The following is a 21,871-nucleotide window of genomic DNA, read 5'->3' as shown; positions in this document are numbered from 1 at the left end:
TTTGAACAATGAAACATATCGGGATATCTGTCGTTCGAGACAAAAAAAGGATTAAATTAGGTGAGGTGAGGCGGAATGATGTTTAACGTTCCATCAAGATGCACTTGTATACTGACGTATTTCCATGTGTGTGAGTGTGTCTGCCTGTTTTACTCCATGACAGTTTTATAATGCTCTCACCCAGTAATCATTCGGCAGATAACCCACTCTGATACACTATTCAGATACACACAGATACACCATGCTGACGTCGAGCCGACAAGTCCCCGTTTCTCCTTAACGCCGAGCCCCAGACAGGGTAACAACAAGTCAGTGAGTGAGTGAGTTTAGTTTTACGCCGCTTTTAACCAATATTCCAACAACATATCGATGGGAGGCATCAGAAATGGGCTTCACACATTGTACCCATGTGGGGAATCGAACCCGTTGGACGAGCGAACGCTTTAAGCACTAGACTACCTCACCGCCCCGGTAACAACAAGTACCATCATGTGTTGTCATTTGGTAGAGAACAGAAACCACAGCAACATTAACGATTTACGATGATACATAAGTCTCATCGTCGGAAACCATATATCGAGTAACATGATAGTGAACGAGACTTCACTTTATAATTGATTCAGAAACATGAATCTAAACGATGGCACCATATTGACTTCACGCATGGTTGCTGGTGATAATTACAGTAAAAACGTTAATGTGAAACTCAAAACCAACACTGAGTTCAAGCGAGGAATATGGGAGCGCCAGATGAGGAGATGCTAGGCGTGACTGCCAGGATGTCCAACATCCTCATCGACAACCACTTGGCGACACACCGCCAACAATACAGAACCGTTCCTCAAACATCATGATAGGCGATTTGAAGATACTTACGAAACGTATCGGAGGTTTTCTCACGACGTTAATGTCACTGTCGCTGACGAGAGTCAAACGAATGTTCCGCGCCGACATCAACCACTATCAACCAGAGACTTCCACGTCGGAAGAACCGTTCTCAGGTAGATATATTCAAACTTGGGTTCTACCATATAAGAATTGTTTGTTCTTGACAAGCCTGTTTTGAAAGTCGGAAAGACAAAGATATCTCATTTTGTACGTACACATACGTTGAATGGTACTCTCTCTTTGCAAAATGGAAGTATGTGGTAAGTCTTTCATTAGGGGGTCATATCAAAGGAAGGACAGCTGGTCTCAGGAGCTTTGTCTCCTCCCTGCCTTCTGCTTGGGGGGATCTGGGCAGTGTGCTCCGGTCATTGCGTTACCTTGGGATATCTAAAAACTGGCATCTTGGCAGCAACGCTATTTAGCCTCAAGCATGTAACTGTTGGGAATATTTTTTTTATATATTTTTTTTAAATTCCCATTATCCCGATGGTTCAGGGAATGACCTCAGGTATTTTTCATACTGTTCTGAAAGTGCGATGTGATGAAGTCATCAGATAGTTGAGGTTCTGCGTTTAGTGTAGGATGTGTAAGGTGATGAATAATATTATTATTTATGATAACCACATATTTTTCTTTAAAAGTACTAGGAAGGTGTCCGAAAACATACGATCAGACCTCACAGCTGTTTATTTGTTTTTTGTAAGCTATAATGAAATAGGAAATAAATCGAAATTTCTGGAAGTAATTTGTAAGATGTGAAAAAAAGTCTGGAACTTCTAAACCATTTGCATTTTAGCAAACAACATATTGCTTTGGGTAGCAATATCAGGCTCGGCGGTAAAAAAATCTTTCTATGTTCTGTTCATTCTCATTCCAGATCTTTAGCCTAAACTGATCCGTAAAACAATGGTTGATATATCAAGAAATTTCATAGCTTGACTTTACATGTGTCTGTCTTGACTCGAAATCAACATTCATATGTAGAATCACAGTTTGTTAAAAATGTATGTCAGTTCTACAAAGTGAATCCTGTGGCTGGTTCATCTCAGCTGTCAGAAGGATACGATGTTTTGTGGCAGTAACGGCTGTATACTCATTTCCATACACATTCAGATGATTGCTGAACAACGAATTTGTATATCAAGGAAATGTTTTGATGAGTAAGCATATTCTGAAAAAGCATAAAGCATCAAGGTATACTTTACGATGTTACATACACGCTAAGCTCAGGGTTTAATGAAGGCCAGACGGTTTCATCTTCGTTACCAGTAACAAACCAGAGGATGATACAGACATGCAAACACAAAATCTGAAAATGGAGTTTATCAGTTTTCTGTCCCCTGTCCGGAAAAGTCCCACTATAATGTAAATTGCCCAAAATAAACCAAAGAAGTCAAGTGTCAAATATCGATAAGACCAGAGCCCACAGCATTCGTTGACACGTACACGCGTGTGTCAGTCCGGGACAAGTGTTAGTGAGTGAGTGAGTTTTTAAGGCCGCTTTTAGCAATATTCCAGCAATATCACGGCGGGACACAACCAATGTGCTTCCCACATTGTAGCCATGTGGGAATCAAACCCGGGTTTTCGTGTGACGAGCGAACGCTTTAGCCACTAGGCTACCCCACCGCCCTGAGTGTTAAGTGAATAGTTTTCTACAGTTTTCCTATGGAAACGGACATGGACCAATATAATATAACATGGCACGATCAAATGTATTATTTACAGAGTATTGTTTATGACATGTTACATATTTTTATAACTAATTAACTTAACATGCCGAATGGAACGTTCACACGAAGGGGCGTGTGGTGACAGTTTGACCCGGCCTCCCCGTGACAAGGGTCTTAATACTTGTAGGTTCCGGAGGTACCACCCAGAATGCACCGTGAGCTACTGAGCCAGGGTAGTACTACATGTGTTGCATGGATTATGCTCTAATACCCTGCCCACGTCTACAGCCCAGTGATAAGCCTGCAGACGTATATTGTAATTATGGTCACGGGAAAACTGGTGGTCATTATAAAGACAGACGTCCTTCCAACAACCTTCTAATCCTTTATTTATTCTTTTCAGAAACAACTCAGAGCTCAGGTAAGCTAACAATAATTTGGCCAGGGTACTAGGTTTTCATCCCAAAAGTGCGATAACTCTCATTTTGACGTAACATAAACGACTGTCATCCGGTGTCATCCGGTCAAGGTTGACGTTTAAATCATCGTGCAGTACATATCTTGTAGTTGATAGTTTAGAATAGTTAGCTGCTCGCCACGTATTCAGTCTGCGAATACAACGCAATATGACATTAAGGAAGGTACCAAGGAATAACGATAATAAAATGAATTGTAACACTTTTTCTAATCCAGAAAAGACCTCGCCCCGTTTCACAAATCTATCGTAGGGCTATGACACTAGCACGTGCTAACCTACCCTTAGCGCAACGATCGTTCCGTGAAATGATAATCTGATGTTACTGACTGAGTATGGTTTTACGCCGTTTTTAGCAATATTCCAGCAATATCACGGCGGGTGACACCAGAAATGGGCTTCACAAATTGTACCCATGTTGGGAATCGATAATCTGATGTTAATAAACTATCAATCAAATAATACAAGCCCACTTCTTTTACAACCAAATATGTCATTTACCACGAAAATGAATCTCCAAACATTTTTTCATACCATCATGGATTCAGCGTAATGAAGTCACTCAATAATAACCATGTGTGAGTGAGTATGGTTTTACGTCGCTTTTAGCAATATTCCAGCAATATCACTGCGGGGGACACCAGAACTGGGCTTCACACATTGTACCCACGTGGGGAATCGAACCCGGGTCTTCGGCGTGACGACAGGACGCTTTAATCATTAGGCTACCCCACCACCCCATAATATCCATGAACTACCATGGCAGAAAATGCAGACGGGTGTAGAACTACTTGGAAATATATGTTAACAATATCAATGATTGCCTCTTTGGGAATTCAAAAGAAAAAAACAAATTAATTTAGAACATATACTTCCCATCAAAAGTTTAGACTCACTAGTGTAAACATAGCCACTTACTTCAGGCAACAGTTCTGAACTAAATTTTGCAAAATATTCCATAATGTTAAAAGGTACTATTTACACATGAACTGATGTATTGTAAAACAAATTCGTAACGTTGAAAAGATTATTGACATGAGTTCAATAAATGATAACAATCAGTGAAAATTGGCAAATTCTTAACAAAACTTTACACCAAAACACAGCTGTTCACATGCATGATATTTTCACCTGCTTTTCAGCAATTTGATGTTTGCAGTTGGTTCCCCCAAGTTAGTGGAGAAATCAATCTTCAATGTAAGCATAATATAAACATAACATATAGTGAGTGTTTTAACTGAGTCTTAACCCTTTGATGGGAAGTAAAGAAAAAAGCCCTAATCAAAATTGAGTGTAGTACAATCAACGAGTCAATTATATTCTAAATCATGTAAGATATTTACATACAGAACACTGAGGCTAATAATATACTCTCCCAAAAAAGAAATGCATATAGGAATTTCAACTGTATTTTCATGTTTATTTTGAAACATCTTGTAGGCTTTATGTGTCAATGAAATATAGCGAAATTGCACACTGGCAATGCAGACTTATCCGTCTTTGGCACCAACTCGAGGAAAGTCAGTTTGAGTGTCACATGGAGACGTGTGGTGGCGCTAGAGTCAATACCTCGTGTGACCACCGTGGGCATCCAGACCTGCACGGCATCGCCTCGGCATCGAACGAATAAGTCTCAGAATCTCGTGTGGCCCAATCGCAGCCCACTCTGCCTGTAGTGCCTGTGCGAGTTGCTGAAGTGTCTGGGGCTGAGGGTTACGGCGTCGCACCCGTCTGTCCAGGGCATCCCACAGATGTTTGATGGGGTTTAAGTCCGGTGATCTTGATGGCCAGGGGAGCACATTGATGTTGTGGTTCTGGAGGAAGTCTCTAGTGTGACGTGCTGTGTGGGGTCTGGCATTGTCCTGTTGAAACAACTCCCTCTGGCGAGCAATGATTAGAAGGAGGTGTGGACGTAGGATTTCGTCACAGTACCGTTGAGCTGTCAGGTTGCCCTGGATCATCACCAAATCATTTCTCCTACGGCAGGTGCTCGCTCCCCACACAATAACACTGCCCCAGCCAAATCTGTCCACCTGGGGAACGCAAGCGTCGGCGAAACGTTCACGTCGATGTCTGTACACCCGCATTCTTCCATTGCGTCGTTCCAATAGAAATCGTGATTCATCACTGAACCAGATTCTACGCCAATTCGGTAGGTTCCAGGTCTGAAAGTTGGTGCACCATTGAACTCGATGTCGACGATGTTGTTGTCGAAGCACAGGGCCAAAATAAGGTCTTCTGGCACGTAAACCAGCCTCTCTCAACCTGTTCTTGACGGTCAGTGCAGAAAGCCTACTCAATCCGGGTATTTGTCGAGTGGTACTGGTCGCCGTAGCTGTTCGATGACGCAGGTGATGTACCCGGATGTAGCGATCCTGCGCCGCAGTGGTCGTTTGAGGTCGCCCACTACGAGGGGCATCTGCTACCGAATTCTGCCGGCGATATCTCTCCCAGAGCCGTAAAATGGTGCTTTGGTGAACATTCATGCGTCGGGCAACTGCACGTTGAGACTGGCCAGCTTCAAGCAAACCAATGGCGATATGACGGTTGGCTTCACTTAGACGGGGCATTTTGCGTTCGTCAACAATATTCCAAATACAGTGAATAATCGACAGACAGCGATCAACCTTTTGTACCCATCATTGAGACTATCTGATCCCCAACTTTCACGTGCATTGCATGTGAATTGTGTATTCTGTGACACTACATGCCGAAATAGAAAATCATGCTGTTAAATACGGGTATTTTACGGATGGTGCGTTTTGTTGTGATGTTTCAAAACATAAACACCATAGGACTCATAAACAGACCAAAACCTTTTGTAAAATGAATCACGTTTTAATTCATTGCTACATGAAATTGCTATTTTCACGATGCGTTTCTTTTTTGGGAGAGTATATTTTAAATACGTTTAAAATGTGTGTGTGTGTGTGTGTGTGTATGTTTTGCTTTGGTGAATTTTGTTCTTTTTAAATAAATGTTTAAATGTGTCAAACTCAAAAGGTACAAAAACACGTCCTCAGCTCAAAATATGATAGATTAATACCACACTATATAACCATGTACGCAATCATGTGTTGAAATATCTCAAAATTTGAATTTCAAATATTTAGTCATGCCAGGTAGGTTCTGAAGGACATATTGACGTAATTTGACCAACTGTTTACTGTGTGTGCGTTATGCAGACACGAATATTGATTGGTAATTTAAAACAGGTTGCCGACTGAGCCAATCAATTACAACTTACTGTTTATCTCAATATATATGTAAAACATTATATTTATCATGTAATGCACGCATGGGCAATCCATTTGTCCTTATACGTGTACAAGGTAGTGTACAGACGGGCTCCATTCATTATGCATGTCGCCTTGCTGTAGGGATACCATTTGGTGACAAGGTATGAAAGTACAAGGAATTTTATTATTATGTGTACGTTTGACGTTTGAATATCACTTTTGTGATATGTCGCCTTGACGTTGGAAGATCATTTGTGTAATATGTCGCCTTGACGTTGGAAGATCATTTGTATGATATGTCGCCTTGACGTTGGAACATCATTTGTGTAATATGTCGCCTTGACGTTGGAAGATCATTTGTATGATATGTCGCCTTGACGTTGGAACATCATTTGTTTGATATGTCGCCTTGACGTTGGAAGATCATTTGTATGATATCTCGCCTTGACGTTGGAACATCATTTGTGTAATGTGTCGCCTTGACGTTGGAAGATCATTTGTGTCATATGTCGCCTTGACGTTGGAAGATCATTTGCATGATATCTCGCCTTGTCGTTGAAACATCATTTGTATGATATGTCGTCTTGACGTTGGAAGATCATTTGTGTAATATGTCGTCTTGACGTTGGAAGATCATTTGTATGATATGTCGCCTTGACGTTGGAACATCATTTGTGTAATATGTCGCCTTGACGTTGGAAGATCATTTGTATGATATGTCGCCTTGACGTTGGAACATCATTTGTATGATATGTCGCCTTGACGTTGGAAGATCATTTGTATGATATCTCGCCTTGACGTTGGAACATCATTTGTGTAATATGTCGCCTTGACGTTGGAAGATCATTTGTATGATATGTCGCCTTGACGTTGGAACATCATTTGTATGATATGTCGTCTTGACGTTGGAAGATCATTTGTGTAATATGTCGTCTTGACGTTGGAAGATCATTTGTATGATATGTCGCCTTGTCGTTGAAACATCATTTGTATGATATGTCGCCTTGACGTTGGAAGATCATTTGTATGATATGTCGCCTTGATGTTGGAAGATCATTTGTATGATATGTCGTCTTGACGTTGGAAGATCATTTGTATGATATGTCGTCTTGACGTTGGAAGATCATTTGTGTAATATGTCGTCTTGACGTTGGAAGATCATTTGTATGATATGTCGCCTTGATGTTGGAAGATCATTTGTATGATATGTCGTCTTGACGTTGGAAGATCATTTGTGTGATATCTCGCCTTGACGTTGGAACATCATTTGTGTAATATGTCGCCTTGACGTTGGAAGATCATTTGTGTCATATGTCGCCTTGACGTTGGAAGATAATTTGTATGATATCTCGCCTTGACGTTGGAACATCATTTGTATGATATGTCGTCTTGACGTTGGAAGATCATTTGTGTAATATGTCGTCTTGACGTTGGAAGATCATTTGTATGATATGTCGCCTTGTTGTTGAAACATCATTTGTATGATATGTCGCCTTGACGTTGGAAGATCATTTGTATGATATGTCGCCTTGATGTTGGAAGATCATTTGTATGATATGTCGTCTTGACGTTGGAAGATCATTTGTATGATATCTCGTCTTGACGTTGGAAGATCATTTGTGTAATATGTCGCCTTGACGTTGGAAGATCATTTGTATGATATGTCGTCTTGACGTTGGAAGATCATTTGTGTAATATGTCGCCTTGACGTTGGAACATCATTTGTGTGATATGTCGCCTTGTCGTTGAAACATCATTTGTATGATATGTCGTCTTGACGTTGGAACATCATTTGTATGATATGTCGCCTCGACGTTGGAACATCATTTGTGTGATATGTCGTCTTGACGTTGAAACATCATTTGTATGATATGTCGTCTTGACGTTGGAACATCATTTGTGTGATATGTCGCCTTGTCGTTGAAACATCATTTGTATGATATCTCGCCTTGACGTTGGAACATCATTTGTGTGATATGTCGCCTTGACGTTGAAACATCATTTGTATGTTATCTCGCCTTGACGTTGGAACATCATTTGTATGATATGTCGCCTTGACGTTCGAACATCATTTGTGTGATATGTCGTCTTGACGTTCGAACATCATTTGTGTGATATGTCGTCTTGACGTTGGAAGATCATTTGTATGATATGTCGTCTTGACGTTGGAACATCATTTGTGTGATATGTCGTCTTGACGTTTGGAAGATCATTTGTATGATATGTCGCCTTGACGTTGGAAGATCATTTGTATGATATGTCGCCTTGACGTTGGAAGATCATTTGTATGATATCTCGCCTTGACGTTCGAACATCATTTGTGTAATATGTCGCCTTGACGTTGGAAGATCATTTGTGTCATATGTCGCCTTGACGTTGGAAGATCATTTGTATGATATGTCGCCTTGACGTTGGAAGATCATTTGTATGATATCTCGCCTTGACGTTGGAACATCATTTGTGTGATATGTCGCCTTGACGTTGGAAGATCATTTGTGTAATATGTCGCCTTGACGTTGGAAGATCATTTGTATGATATGTCGTCTTGACGTTGGAAGATCATTTGTGTGATATGTCGTCTTGACGTTGGAAGATCATTTGTATGATATGTCGCCTTGACGTTGGAAGATCATTTGTGTGATATGTCGCCTTGACGTTGGAAGATCATTTGTATGATATCTCGCCTTGACGTTCGAACATCATTTGTGTAATATGTCGCCTTGACGTTGGAAGATCATTTGTGTCATATGTCGCCTTGACGTTGGAAGATCATTTGTGTGATATCTCGCCTTGACGTTCGAACATCATTTGTGTAATATGTCGCCTTGACGTTGGAAGATCATTTGTGTCATATGTCGCCTTGACGTTGGAAGATCATTTGTATGATATGTCGCCTTGACGTTGGAAGATCATTTGTATGATATCTCGCCTTGACGTTGGAACATCATTTGTGTGATATGTCGCCTTGACGTTGGAAGATCATTTGTGTGATATGTCGTCTTGATGTTGGAACATCATTTGTGTGATACAGCTACTTTGTTGATGCAGTGCCTTGTGTCTTCTAGGCTTGATTATCGCAATGCTCTTAAGCCAAGTTACAGCGAATTCAGAATTCTGCACCTGGATGCGTTACAAAGATACGTAGATCTGAACACATCACCCCTGTATGTGCATAGACATGGTAGCCAATGAGCTGTCGGTGGATACAAGGAGCTAAAGAAATCAGTTATAATTGTTATTTATTATCATATGTCGCCTTGACGACTGTGATACATTTGTGTGATAACCAGATTTTATGTCGCTTACCCGTGAAGGTCAGGGTTAGAATTTTACTGATCTTCAGTAACCCATGCTTGTCGTAAGAGGCGACTAACGGGATCGGGTGCTCAGGCTCGCTGGCTTGGTTGGCACAAGTCATCGGTTCCCAATTGCGCAGATCGATGCTCATGCTGTTGATCACTGGATTGTCTGGTCCAGATTCGATTATTTACAAACCGCCGCCATATAGCTGGAATATTGCTGAGTGCGGCGTAAAACTAAACTCACTCACTTCAACCATCTAAGGCGCCGGAATTAGTGTTTTATGACCACCAGTAGACTAACGCTTAGTCTCACTCATTTAATGTCGCTTGGGCGTGTGAAAAACATTTGTGAGATGATACCCACTTTGTTGCGTGTAGATTTTTATTTCGAGGAAATCTATTGATGATTTAGCATGGTTGTGAAATAATTCAACGATACAGCGTCAAAGTTTATTTTAAGTCAATCAATCCAACGTCATCATATCGTAAACCTGTAAGAGCTTAACATCACTTTCCTACTCATACTCACAGATATTGTCACCCTTAGATTGTTGTCATTTTCATAGAAGTAAGCATTTAACGTAGAGAATTCTTAAGAAAATTCGTAAACAGCTATAACTATTAGTTCAACACACCTTTTCACAGCACAGGCAAGTCAGCCAGAGTGTGTTTTATGCTCGTTCGCATGGTTTCATAGTCAGCATTAATCGATCTCCTACCTCCGACTGGCAATGTCACGTCGATTTCATATTATAAACAATGGTTAAGCAGATTCCTCTGGCAGCACGAATACAAATTGTTGGAATGGCTACAGCTGGAGCAACTAATCGCATCATCAGCCAACAGTTCAACATCAGTGTGAGAACGGTTAAAAAATAGCACGCCTTCACAGATGACAAACATCGCTCACTCCCAATATTCTCCATTAGTCCGTGCATTCTAACAGCTCACAACTCGTCGACTGCACTGCAAGGCACATACGTATTTCCTATGAACGTCGAACCTAGCGGTCAAACATAGGATTGCAGCTTGATTACTGAGGAATACAGCTCATAGCGACTTGTTCGTAGACAATTTTTGACAGTGAAACGGTTCTTGTGGGCCCAATTAGTAGGGAATACAGTTCATAGCTGTCCGTTGACCAGTTTTGACAGTGAAACGGTTCTTGTGGGCTCAATTAGTAGGGGATAGAGCTCATAACGACCTGTCTGTTGACCCTTTTTGACAGAAGGGTGGTTCTTGTGGGCCCAAGTAGCAGGGAATTCAGTTCATGACGACCTGTTCGTTGACCCTTTTTGACAGTGGAGCGGCTCTTGTGGACCCACTTAGAAGGGAATACAGCTCATGACGACCTGTTCGTTGACCCTTTTTGGCAGAAGGGCGGTTCTTGTGGACCCACTTAGCAGGGAAAACAGCTCATGACGACCTGTTCGTTGACAATGGAACGGTTCTTGTCGACCCAATTAGCAGGGAATACAGCTCATGACGACCTGTTCGTTGACAATGGAACGGTTCTTGTGGACCCAATTAGCAGGTAAAACAGCTCACGACGACCTGTTTGTTGACCGGTTTTGACTGTGAAACGGTTCTTGTGGACCCAGTTTGTAGGGAATACAACTCATTGCGACCTGTTCTGTGTTTGTGGTGGTCAGAATTATGATTGTACCTAAACGGAAAATTTAGGGTATACGCTTTTATAGGGTACCTATCTACTTCATGCTGGTAACATCATACTGACGGCAGAAATGCCCGACCCTTCGAACCATTGTTTATTATTTGCACAGAGAAGGAGTTGACAGATAGCCATGAACCCGATAGAACATGTTTTGGACACTATAGAACATGTTCTAAAACGTTCGAACAGGCAGTTAGTTACCTGCACCACGGAACATTGGACAAGATCGACTTGTTAAATGTCTTGACAGTATCACTAGGTTGGTAATCTCCCTTGTCGAGGGGCATGGTGGCGCACCACCTTCCTAAACTATTCAAGCATAGTAAATGTGGCTATGTGACTTTTCTTCTGATTCTGGAGCCGTATTGATAAGATTCTAAGAGTTAAAAATCTTTATTAATACGGCTCCTGATATATCTTTTTAACTCATTTGTTTTATTCATACCCTCAATATCTTGTATCATGTGGACAATGACTGTGTTTAATCTCCCTTTTTGGACGATAATGATAATGTATATTGTAATCCTTTTTTCCCTTTTTGGGGGTGGCGAGGGTATGCTTATTGATCATTTTGAAGCTGTCATCTGTTATGATAAGAGTCCACGATCTAAGCGATATGTCTTGGTAAGTTAGTACTAGCATTTAGTTAGTTAGTTAGCATTTTTGCAGATGTGTGATGATAACGGTGAATATTATGTGACATGTCACTGAATATAAGGACTAACACCTGTAGTTCGCGAAAAGTGTTTGAAAAATTGAAACCTTGAAAAATATTATAAGCAATTCGTCATATGTTTCCAGACGTATACTACTCACACTTTGCTAAGGATCGCAAAAAATCACATCTTTACTTAAAAGTAGATTTATAATTTGAAACTGTATCCATTTAAAACTGGATAAATAATCATATGGTAACCACTCTTTAGGCAAACAGTCACTTTAATCTCACCTTATCCACTTGATACATGAGTAACCATACAAATTGGTTTCATGGCACCAAGCAAGCATTCTGCAAATAATGGAACGAGTCATTCACAAGTATACAACACCTGTCAATAGCAGGTTTTGGATACACAAGATGAAATGACACACTGAAACCTAGGATCCATGCTTACAATAAGCTTAGATATTTAAACCAAATTTGACCCCCAATCATAGTTTTCTGTTGAATCCATGATTTGATCCTTAGCAAAGTGTGAATAGTATATATTTCATTAATTCCCTTTACGACATCCAGTACTGTAGTGTTATATATTCGACAGGTAGACATGAGTGATGACAACCCCTTTCATCCCCTGGTCAAAGAGAAGTCCAACGCCTGGAAATACATGGAGGAAAACTCAGGAAACAACAAACGTGAGACCGCGAGACCGGAAGCGGAGAAACGAGAGAGGACTTTGGGTTCTAAGCTTGAGTTGAGGAAGAAGTTAATCCAGAGGCGAAGATGGCTGGTGAATATCAAGTTTTTCATGGCGATGTCCGGAATTGTATTCATGGTGATAGAAAATGAACTGTACTACTCTGACATGTACGAGAAAGGCAACGTGGCGTCCCTATTCCTGAAGTCTCTGACGTCGATCTCCACCCTGCTGCTGCTGGTAGCCATATGTGTGTACTACCACACGGGGATGGAGATCCGGATGGTGGACGGTGGCGTGGACGACCCGCTCGTCGTCACCCCCGTGTCGACGTGGTTCATGTTGGTAGCTGAACTAGTCGTCTGCGCCATTCACCCATTCCCTGGAGATATTAATATTGCTTTGGATACCGTAAAGGATATTAAAGTTGCCTCCAGTGTTGACAGAATCCTGTCGGTTTTAATGATGTTCCGACTGTACATTATCGGTAGTTTCATGGTGGTGCACAGTCGGCTTCTAACGGATCCTTCTACTCAGAGTATTGGAGCTGTGAGTACGGTTAGAATAAGCCCGTTCTTTGTGTTTAAGTGCGCTATGAAGAAACACCCCTGGTTCGTGATTTCCTGCATTATGTTGTCCATGTATGTAGTAAGTGTATGGGCAATGAGAACCTGCGAAATCTACTTCACCACGACAACAGATCTCACAAGCTTCATGTGGTTGGCGGCTATGACCTTCCTGACAATTGGTTACGGGGATTTGACGCCACATACCCATTGTGGTCATTTGGTCGCCATTGTGACCGGACTCATGGGACTAGGTTCGTGTGCTCTGTTAGTCGCCGTTCTAGCCCGGCGCTTGGAGCAGAGCCGATCAGAACAATATGTGTATAATTTCCTAACACGAATACACTTGCAGAATAAACGAAAATGTGCTGCAGCAAACGTGGTGAAGCTTGTGCTCCGGATCTGGTATTGTAAACGGAAGTATGGTTCCGGAAGTTCGCTGACTCTCCTGAACTGGAAGCTACGGAACGCTGTGAGGACTATGCGAACGGCGCGCGCATCCTTGGCGGAAATTGACGGTACTTCCATCGGTTTGATTGAGATCAGTCAAATGATAACGCGGATAAACGGCGTCATGGACGTCATGTTGTCGTCACAGAACAAGGTGTGTCAACAACTACGGCAGATTGAAAAACAAATGGCCAAACTGAAAGCGAAGACAACGTACCAACGACCTGACATTTAGTTAACGGTGAAAGTACAGTTACAAACTTTCACATCATATATTCGAATTCCGTTCCTCTTTTCGATATTACTATGTCACCTTCAAAACAAGCAGAACATTTGCTATGTTTTGTCATGAAACTTACAAAGTATACCTGTTTTACAAATAAATAGAATTTTACATTAGAAAATATATAACGTCAACGCGAGAGAACAACCATTCACGACTCTCCTACGAAACAGATTCCATAAAGGTAAAAGGCAAAATAGGTGACAATTATCTGAACTGATACCAGGTGTTCGCTTCAGAGCAAGGAGGGTTAATATAACGGATGATTACGAAACAAACGCCAAATGGAAGGCTTTGTGTTATGAACAGAAAGAGGTCGTTAATTCGAAGTGCTGGGAATGATAATGTATTCAGCGAGTTATCCGTACTTCGAGACAAGCAGTGTGACAATACTGGGAATGCTGCCTACGGGAATTGTGTCGAGGCCGTAACGGAATTCGCCATGAGAGATACATCGATTACTGTAGAGGTTCGACTTCTGGTTTCATTGTGTTCAATATTATTCATAATTCATGAAGGTTATGACTTTAATCTACAAATTGTATCTTTCATGTAAGGCTACAGCGGTGATGAGACCTAAATATATGCATATTTTAATATTCATGTTTTTAATTTTTTTGCATTAAGCATCATCCAGCCACAATATATGACGGTATATGAACATTTTCTACAGAACTTGGAGTATATAGGCAGTAGCCACATTCAAGACAAGACTGCGATAGATGCGTGTCTGTTATCATCTTTTTATCTACATGTCTAGAGTGAGACTATGATTTTTAGCAATTTCTTGGCAGGGGACACAACACATGGGCTTCACGTGTTTTTGCAAATTTGGGGAATCGAACCAGTACCTTCAACGTGTCATGAGAAAACGTATGCAGACCGGCCCTATAATAGGGACAATTAATCTGTTATCTTGTGTTTCACGTCTCCTAACTTTGTCCCTCATTAGACTGACACGCAAGTATATTTCTTAATAACCCCCATTACTCCCAAAAGCAGTTAGGTGAGTGAGTTCCGTTTTACGCCGCTTTTAGCAATATTCCAGCAATATCACGGCAGGGTACACCAGGGGACATCAGAAATGGGCTTCACACATTTCCCCACACATAGGGGATCGAACCCGGGTCTTCGGCGTGAAGAGCAAACGCTTTAACCACTCGGCTACTCCACCGTCCCCCACAGCAGTGGACACTGGACGGCAGAAATATTTCCTTGGTGGAAAATACACATTTAGTTGACTGTACACATGTCCTTAAATCGGATTCCACTGTATCATATCCTTGGAAATATATTTGGAACAGACACGACAATATATAATTTCAGAAAGAAATAACATCAGGGAATATGTTAAACGAGTAGAATTACCATTTGTTAATTGCAGCATTGCATTTCCAGTCAGGCGGATGCATGTTTACCAAAGTGTGGAACTCATTCTATTATGGAGAGTAATTGAATGACATCTGAATGAGAACAGACACGTTAAATGGTGGTATGAATATACACTGGTGACAGATAAAAAGTATCTGGTTAGTTATAATTGGAAATGATGCAGAATGTGACATATGTTCAACTACCACATTCAAGTTAAGCCTGTGTCAAGCTGAGCTCCGCTTGACATCGAACAGCGCATGTGATATGAATACATCGTTCCTGTTGTTGATGGTGTATGTGCATTAGTATGTCAACCACCAAACACATTTCTTCACTACAACTGTATGTAAGACAACGATGACTCACTCATGGGAGATGTGCTGAATCGTCTATGGTTTTGGTTAGCCCAAAAATACATGAAGGCGCGTTCGCAGATACAATCGAAACATGGCAACAAATAAATAAAGGGAACTGCAAGCTGGACATCACGCTCAGAGACAACGCTATCAGATGTCACTGTCAAAGATAGGTTGGTACAGAGGCCTAGACCGATATGTCACTATCAGAGAATGGTTGACACAAAGTACAGAGGCCTAGACCGAGATGTCACTGTCAGAGAATGGTTGACACAAAGTACAGAGGCCTAGACCGAGATGTCACTGTCAGAGAATAGTTGACACAAAGTACAGAGGCCTAGACCGAGATGTCACTGTCAGAGAATGGTTGACACAAAGTACAGAGGCCTAGACCGAGATGTCACTGTCACTGAATCAGAGAATAGTTGATACAAAGCACAGAGGCCTAGACCGAGATGTCACTATCAGAGAATGGTTGATACAAAGTACAGAGGCCTAGACCGAGATGTCACTGTCAAAGAAAGTTTGACATAACGTGCAGAGGCCTAGACCGAGATGTCACTATCAGAGAATGGTTGACATAAAGCACAGAGTATTAGACTGAGATGTCACTGTGAAATGAAGGTTGACACAAAGCAGAGGTCTAGACCGAGAAGTCACTCTCAAAGAAAGTTTGACACAAAGTACAGAGGTCTAGACCGATATGTCACTCTCAGAGAATGGTTGACACAAAGTACAGAGACCTAGACCGATACGTCACTGTCAGAGAATGGTTGACATAACGTGCAGAGGTCTAGACCGAGAAGTCACTGTCAAATAATGTTGACATAAAGCACAGAGTACTAGACTGAGATGTCACTGTGAAAGGAAGGTTGACACAAAGCAGAGGTCTAGACCGAGAAGTCACTGTCAAAGAATGTTTGACACAACGCACACAGGTCTAGACCGATATGTCACTGTCAAAGAAAGTTGATGCAAAAGTACAGAGGTCTAGACTGAGATGTCACTGTCAGGGAATGGTGGACACAAAGTACAGAGATCTAGACCGAGAAGTCGTGCCAAAGAAAGGTTTACACAAAAACGAGGTCTAGACCGAGAAGTCACTGTCAAATAATGTTGACATAAAGCACACAGGTCTTGACAGAGATGTCACTGTCAAAGAAAGGTTGATACAAAAGTACAGAGGTCTAGATCTAGACAGAGATGTCACTGTCAGAGAAAGGTTGACACAAAGTACACAGGTCTAGATCTAGACAGAGATGTCACTGTCAGAGAAAGGTTGACACAAAGCACAGAGGTCTAAACCGATATGTCACTGTCAAAGAAAGGCTGACACAAAGTACAGAGGTCTAGACCGATATGTCACTCTCAGAGAAAGTTTAACAAAAATTACAGAGGTCTAGACCAATATGTCACTGTCAAAGAAGGTTGACACAAAGCACAAAGGTCTAGATCGAGATGTCGCTGTCAGTAAAAGGTTGACACAAAATAGAGAAGTTAGGACCGAGACATCAAATATTCGCCCAAACGATTCTAAAACGTGCTAGACCGATACGTCACTTAAGTGAGTGAGTGAGTTCAGTTTACGCCGCACTCAGCAATATATTCCAGCTATATGGCGGCTGTCTGTAAATAATCGAGTCTTGATCAGGCAATCCAGTGAGCAACAACATGAGCATCGATCTGCGCAATTGGGATACGATGACACGTGTCAACCAAGCCAGCGAGCCTGACCACCCGATCCCGATAGTCGCCTCTTACGACAAGCATTGGTTACTGAAGGTTCATTCTAACCCGGACCTTCACGGGTACGTCACTTAAGACAAAAGGGTGATTTTATCCATCAGGATCGAGATATCAGTTCTAAATAATTATTTTGCGACTGGCCTCATGGAAATGCTTGACTGTGATATGTATATGAGAAAAATAAAAGTCGTTTATAGATGGGCTGCTTTAATAAACGACAACTTACACAAAGACGTAAAATAGACAGCCAATGGATAAATAATCGTCATGACACAGAAATAACATCATTGTACGAGAGGTTCCAGAGCCACAAAGCGTTCGAAACGCTCGTAACTGTATAGTTTGTCATAGGCTTACGATACTTTGTGGATCGGGCTGCAGGAATATAACAGAAATACCGTTTAGTAGAATGGTAGGACTGACGATACTAAAATGGTAACAATGTTTCCCCCGCTGGTCATACCGTTATCAAATTGCCCTGCAAGTGAATATCTCTTGCTATAACTCAATACCAATTACCTGGAACATGATATGACACCTGTCACCCATCCGCTCCAGGGCATACCAGCAAAGCCAGGAACCTCTCGCCTACTTCCCGGGGCTTACAAACTCGCACATGTAGCCGATTTGAGAAACAGTTCCCGAAATTCAGTAGTGTTCAGCTTACTGGACACTTACTTATTTACTTACATATGCCAAAACCAGGACATTTGGGACTTACTTTGGGGTCGTTGATAACACATACACATGATATTTGGATGACAATAAACAAGATTTACATATATTCTACTTACAACATTTTGTGTATTGCACCAACGATTGGGTTCTTAGGATAAATTATGCAATATACTATGAATACACAATGCCATTTAGAAAGTGGTCAAATGTAACATGTGTTATATTTGGGATTACACTTTCTCAGAAAAGTACAGTTTCTCCTAATTTCGTTGGTTTGAGTCCCGTCCAGGATTCGAACAGACGCTCTCAGTAATCGCCAGCACAAAGTTGGCTCAGATGGATGACTGTGTGTTGGCAAGTAGATGCCTAACTCTGAAAGTGTCGGTTCGAATCCCGGATGGGACTCAGTCCAAGAAAAGTACTAGAATATGTACTTTATTGAGAAAATGTAATCCCAAATATAATATGTGTTACATGTGCAATATACTAACAAATTCACAGCATTTGACAATACACGTAACACACTGTGTTCATTTCGGAAATCCGAAAAACGGTATTACAAGGGATGTCCCACACTACTGATTTTGTTCCGCGGACAGAATCAGACCATACTCGACGTGGTCTGGCAAACGCTGTGGGACGTCCGGGGTGGATGGTTCCTATTCCCCCATCTAATGGCCGTGTCACGTACGTCTGTCATCTGTGGCATGGATGTTTCCACGATGAAGAATTTCTTCGACTCAAGTTTGGAAGTCTTGGCTTGATTCGTTCGTCCACGTCTCCTCTCTTTGACTTTGTTTTCGCTCTGTGGTTCATGGCGAAGGTTCCTGAAATTGTGTTTCATGATTCCAAGATGGCGGATGAGAGTTATTACATCTGGCAGGATGATGCCTAGCAAGACGATGACTATGATGGCGCCTGCTGTGGTTCCCATGGCAACAGCTGATGTGCGACCATCCTTTTTAGTAGTAGTTGAGAACAACGGGCTTGCTTTCTTGTCCAAGGTAGTGATGGTAGTACCAGCTTCAACATGGTCGCCACCTGGCGTATAGAAAAGAAAATATTAGGGATATTTAGAGCTTGGGTGAACTTGCCTTGTTCCAGCAGTAGGATCGAGTATCAGTAACAAACATTATGTTGGTGGCAGTGGTGGTGGGGGTAGTATTGGTTATACAAGTAGTAGTAGTAGTAGAAGTAGTAGTAGTAGTAGTAGTAGTAGTAGTAGTAGTAGTAGTAGCAGCAGCAGCAGTAGGGGTAGTTGTAGTAGTAGAAGCAGTAGTAGATAGAACTAGTGTCTAGTAGAAATAGTATTGGTTAGTAGTAGTAGTAGAAGTAGTAGTAGTAGTTGTTGCTGTTGTTGGAGTAGTCAGAGAAATGAGGTCTATCTGTCACCGTGGGGGCTTACAATACCATCAGAATGAGGTCTATCTGCCAACGTAATAGCCTACAATACCATCAGAGAAAGGAGGCCTACCTGTCACTGTGGTAGCCTAAAATACATCAAAGAAATGAGGCCTACCTGCCACCGTGGTAGCCTACAATGCTATCAGAGAAATGAAGTCTACCTGCCACCGTGGTAGCCTCAAATACATCAGAGAAATGAGGCCTACCTGCCACCGTGGTAGCCTACAATACATCAGAGAAATGAGGTCTATCTGCCACCGTGGTAGCCTACAATACATCAGAGAAATGAGGTCTACCTGCCACCGCGGTAGCCTACAATACATCAGAGAAATGAGGCCTACCGTGGTAGCCTACAATACATCAGAGAAATGAGGTCTATCTGCCACCGTGGTAGCCTACAATACATCAGAGAAATGAGGTCTATCTGCCACCGTGGTAGCCTACAATATATCAGAGAAATGAGGCCTACCTGCCACCGTGGTAGCCTACAATACATCAGAGATATGAGGTCTATCTGCCACCGTGGTAGCCTACAATACATCAGAGAAATGAGGTCTATCTGCCACCGTGGTAGCCTACAATACATCAGAGAAATGAGGTCTACCTGCCACCGTGGTAGCCTACAATACATCAGAGGAATTCGGCCTACCTGCCACCGTGGTAGCCTACAATACATCAGAGGAATTCGGCCTACCTGCCACAGTGGTAGCCTACAATACCGTCACAGAAATGAGGTATATCTGTCACAGCGGTAGCCTACAATACATCAGAGAAATGGGGTCTACCCGCCACCGTAGTAGCCTACAATACATCAGAGAAATGGGGTCTATCATGCCATCGTGCTGGTCTATAATATCATCAGAGAAATGAGGTATATCTGTCTCCGTGGTAGCCTACAATTTCATCAGAAAAATGAGGTATGTTGCACCATGGTAACCTACAATACCGTCAGAGATATTAGATCTGTCTGCCACCGTGATAGCCTACAATACTGTCAGAGAAAGTAGATCTGTCTGCCACCGTGGTAGCCTACAATACTGTCAGAGAAAGTAGATCTGTCTGCCACCGTGGTAGCCTACAATACCGTCAGAGAAAGTAGATCTGTCTGTCACCGTGGTAGCCTACAATACCGTCAGAGAAAGTAGATCTGTCTGCCACCGTGATAGCCTACAATACTGTCAGAGAAAGTAGATCTGTCTGCCACCGTGATAGCCTACAATACTGTCAGAGAAAGTAGATCTGTCTGCCACCGTGATAGCCTACAATACTGTCAGAGAAAGTAGATCTGTCTGCCACCGTGGTAGCCTACAATACCGTCAGAGAAAGTAGATCTGTCTGCCACCGTGATAGCCTACAATACCGTCAGAGAAAGTAGATCTGTCTGCCACCGTGATAGCCTACAATACAGAGACAGATCTGTCCGTCAGAGCCTACAATATTCAGAGATAGTAGATCTATCTGCCACCGTGGTAGCCTACAATATCATCAGAGAAAGTAGATCTGACTGCCACCGTGGTAGCCTATAATACCGTCAGAGAAAGTAGATCTGTCTGCCATCGTTGTAGCCTACAATATCGTCAGAGAAATAAGATCTACTATAATAGCATCAAACAAATGAGGTCTGTTGATCGACTGGTTTAAACTATTCTATACATCCGTCTAAATTAAGCACCATCCGACATAAGGTATGTTCCAACTATGGTCACAGCAGGTTTAATTCTTGGTGACATTACTACAACGTCACGAACACGTATTGACGTTCAACGTCGACACAGGCCATTCCATGGCGACAGATGGGGTTTCTTGACTTACTAATAAGTGTAAATAAGCTATTTCACTGCTGGAAATCGATATCCATGACTACATTGACATAAAAGGTAGTGTCACATCAACACGAACACATCATCATAATGAAATACAAATGTATATAAAATTATATTTCACTGCAATCTGATCCATGAAAGCTGAAACAGAATTAAATTGATACAACTATAAATTATTGGTTTTCAACATGTCAAACACTGCATACTAAATCTGCAAAATGAAAATATATTCAAAATGTTTAAGAATAACAAAAACAGTACATGAATTAATAAATATGACATTTGAATAGTTCTCACATTCATCAATAAAAAGCTCCATTGTTTAACATGTCATTCAACAATAAACCGTCTCTAAATATCGCGAAAATCAATACCCAGGGCCAATGTGCTTTACGGGTGGGCGGGGTAGTCGAGTACTTAAAGTGTTCACTCATCACGCCAAAGACACGAGTTCGAATCCACACATAGCTGCAATGTGTGAAGCTCAGTTATGGTTTTCCCCGCCGAGATACTGCTCACGTCTCGATGTCCTTTTCAACTACCAGGGTGCCGTTGTACTGGGCGATCTTAGCGCTAAGGTG

The 21,871-nt window shown here is 41.8% G+C and overlaps 1 protein-coding gene across 4 annotated transcripts; it reads left to right on the top strand.

Moving 5' to 3' along the window:
* Positions 1–753: 753 nt before the first annotated feature.
* On the top strand, positions 754–14,506 carry LOC124276882 (small conductance calcium-activated potassium channel protein 3-like). 4 transcript variants are annotated; one of them, XM_046712544.1, is made up of 3 exons: positions 754–1,001; positions 2,965–2,982; positions 12,519–14,506. In XM_046712544.1, the coding sequence occupies exons 1-3, from the start codon at positions 851–853 to the stop codon at positions 13,859–13,861; spliced, it is 1,512 nt and encodes a 503-aa protein (XP_046568500.1). In that variant the 5' UTR covers positions 754–850; the 3' UTR covers positions 13,862–14,506. The 4 variants fall into 4 exon arrangements, with proteins under 4 accessions (XP_046568500.1, XP_046568501.1, XP_046568503.1 ...); XM_046712545.1 differs by having other exon boundaries at positions 12,515–14,506; XM_046712547.1 differs by lacking the exons at positions 754–1,001; positions 2,965–2,982 and adding an exon at positions 6,357–6,451 and having other exon boundaries at positions 12,515–14,506.
* The last annotated feature ends 7,365 nt before the right edge of the window (positions 14,507–21,871 follow it).

Source organism: Haliotis rubra, unplaced genomic scaffold (assembly GCF_003918875.1).
Source record: "Haliotis rubra isolate DU_JTF1 unplaced genomic scaffold, ASM391887v1 Scf215, whole genome shotgun sequence".
In the NCBI taxonomy this organism is placed as follows: domain Eukaryota; kingdom Metazoa; phylum Mollusca; class Gastropoda; order Lepetellida; family Haliotidae; genus Haliotis; species Haliotis rubra.
The sequence above is the reverse complement of the archived record's forward strand: the minus strand, read 5'-3'. Positions and strand labels throughout refer to the sequence as shown.

Bases quoted from the DNA above. Each gene is read 5' to 3' on its own strand.
- LOC124276882 (XM_046712544.1), top strand. From the start codon at position 851: ATGATAGGCGATTTGAAGATACTTACGAAACGTATCGGAGGTTTTCTC.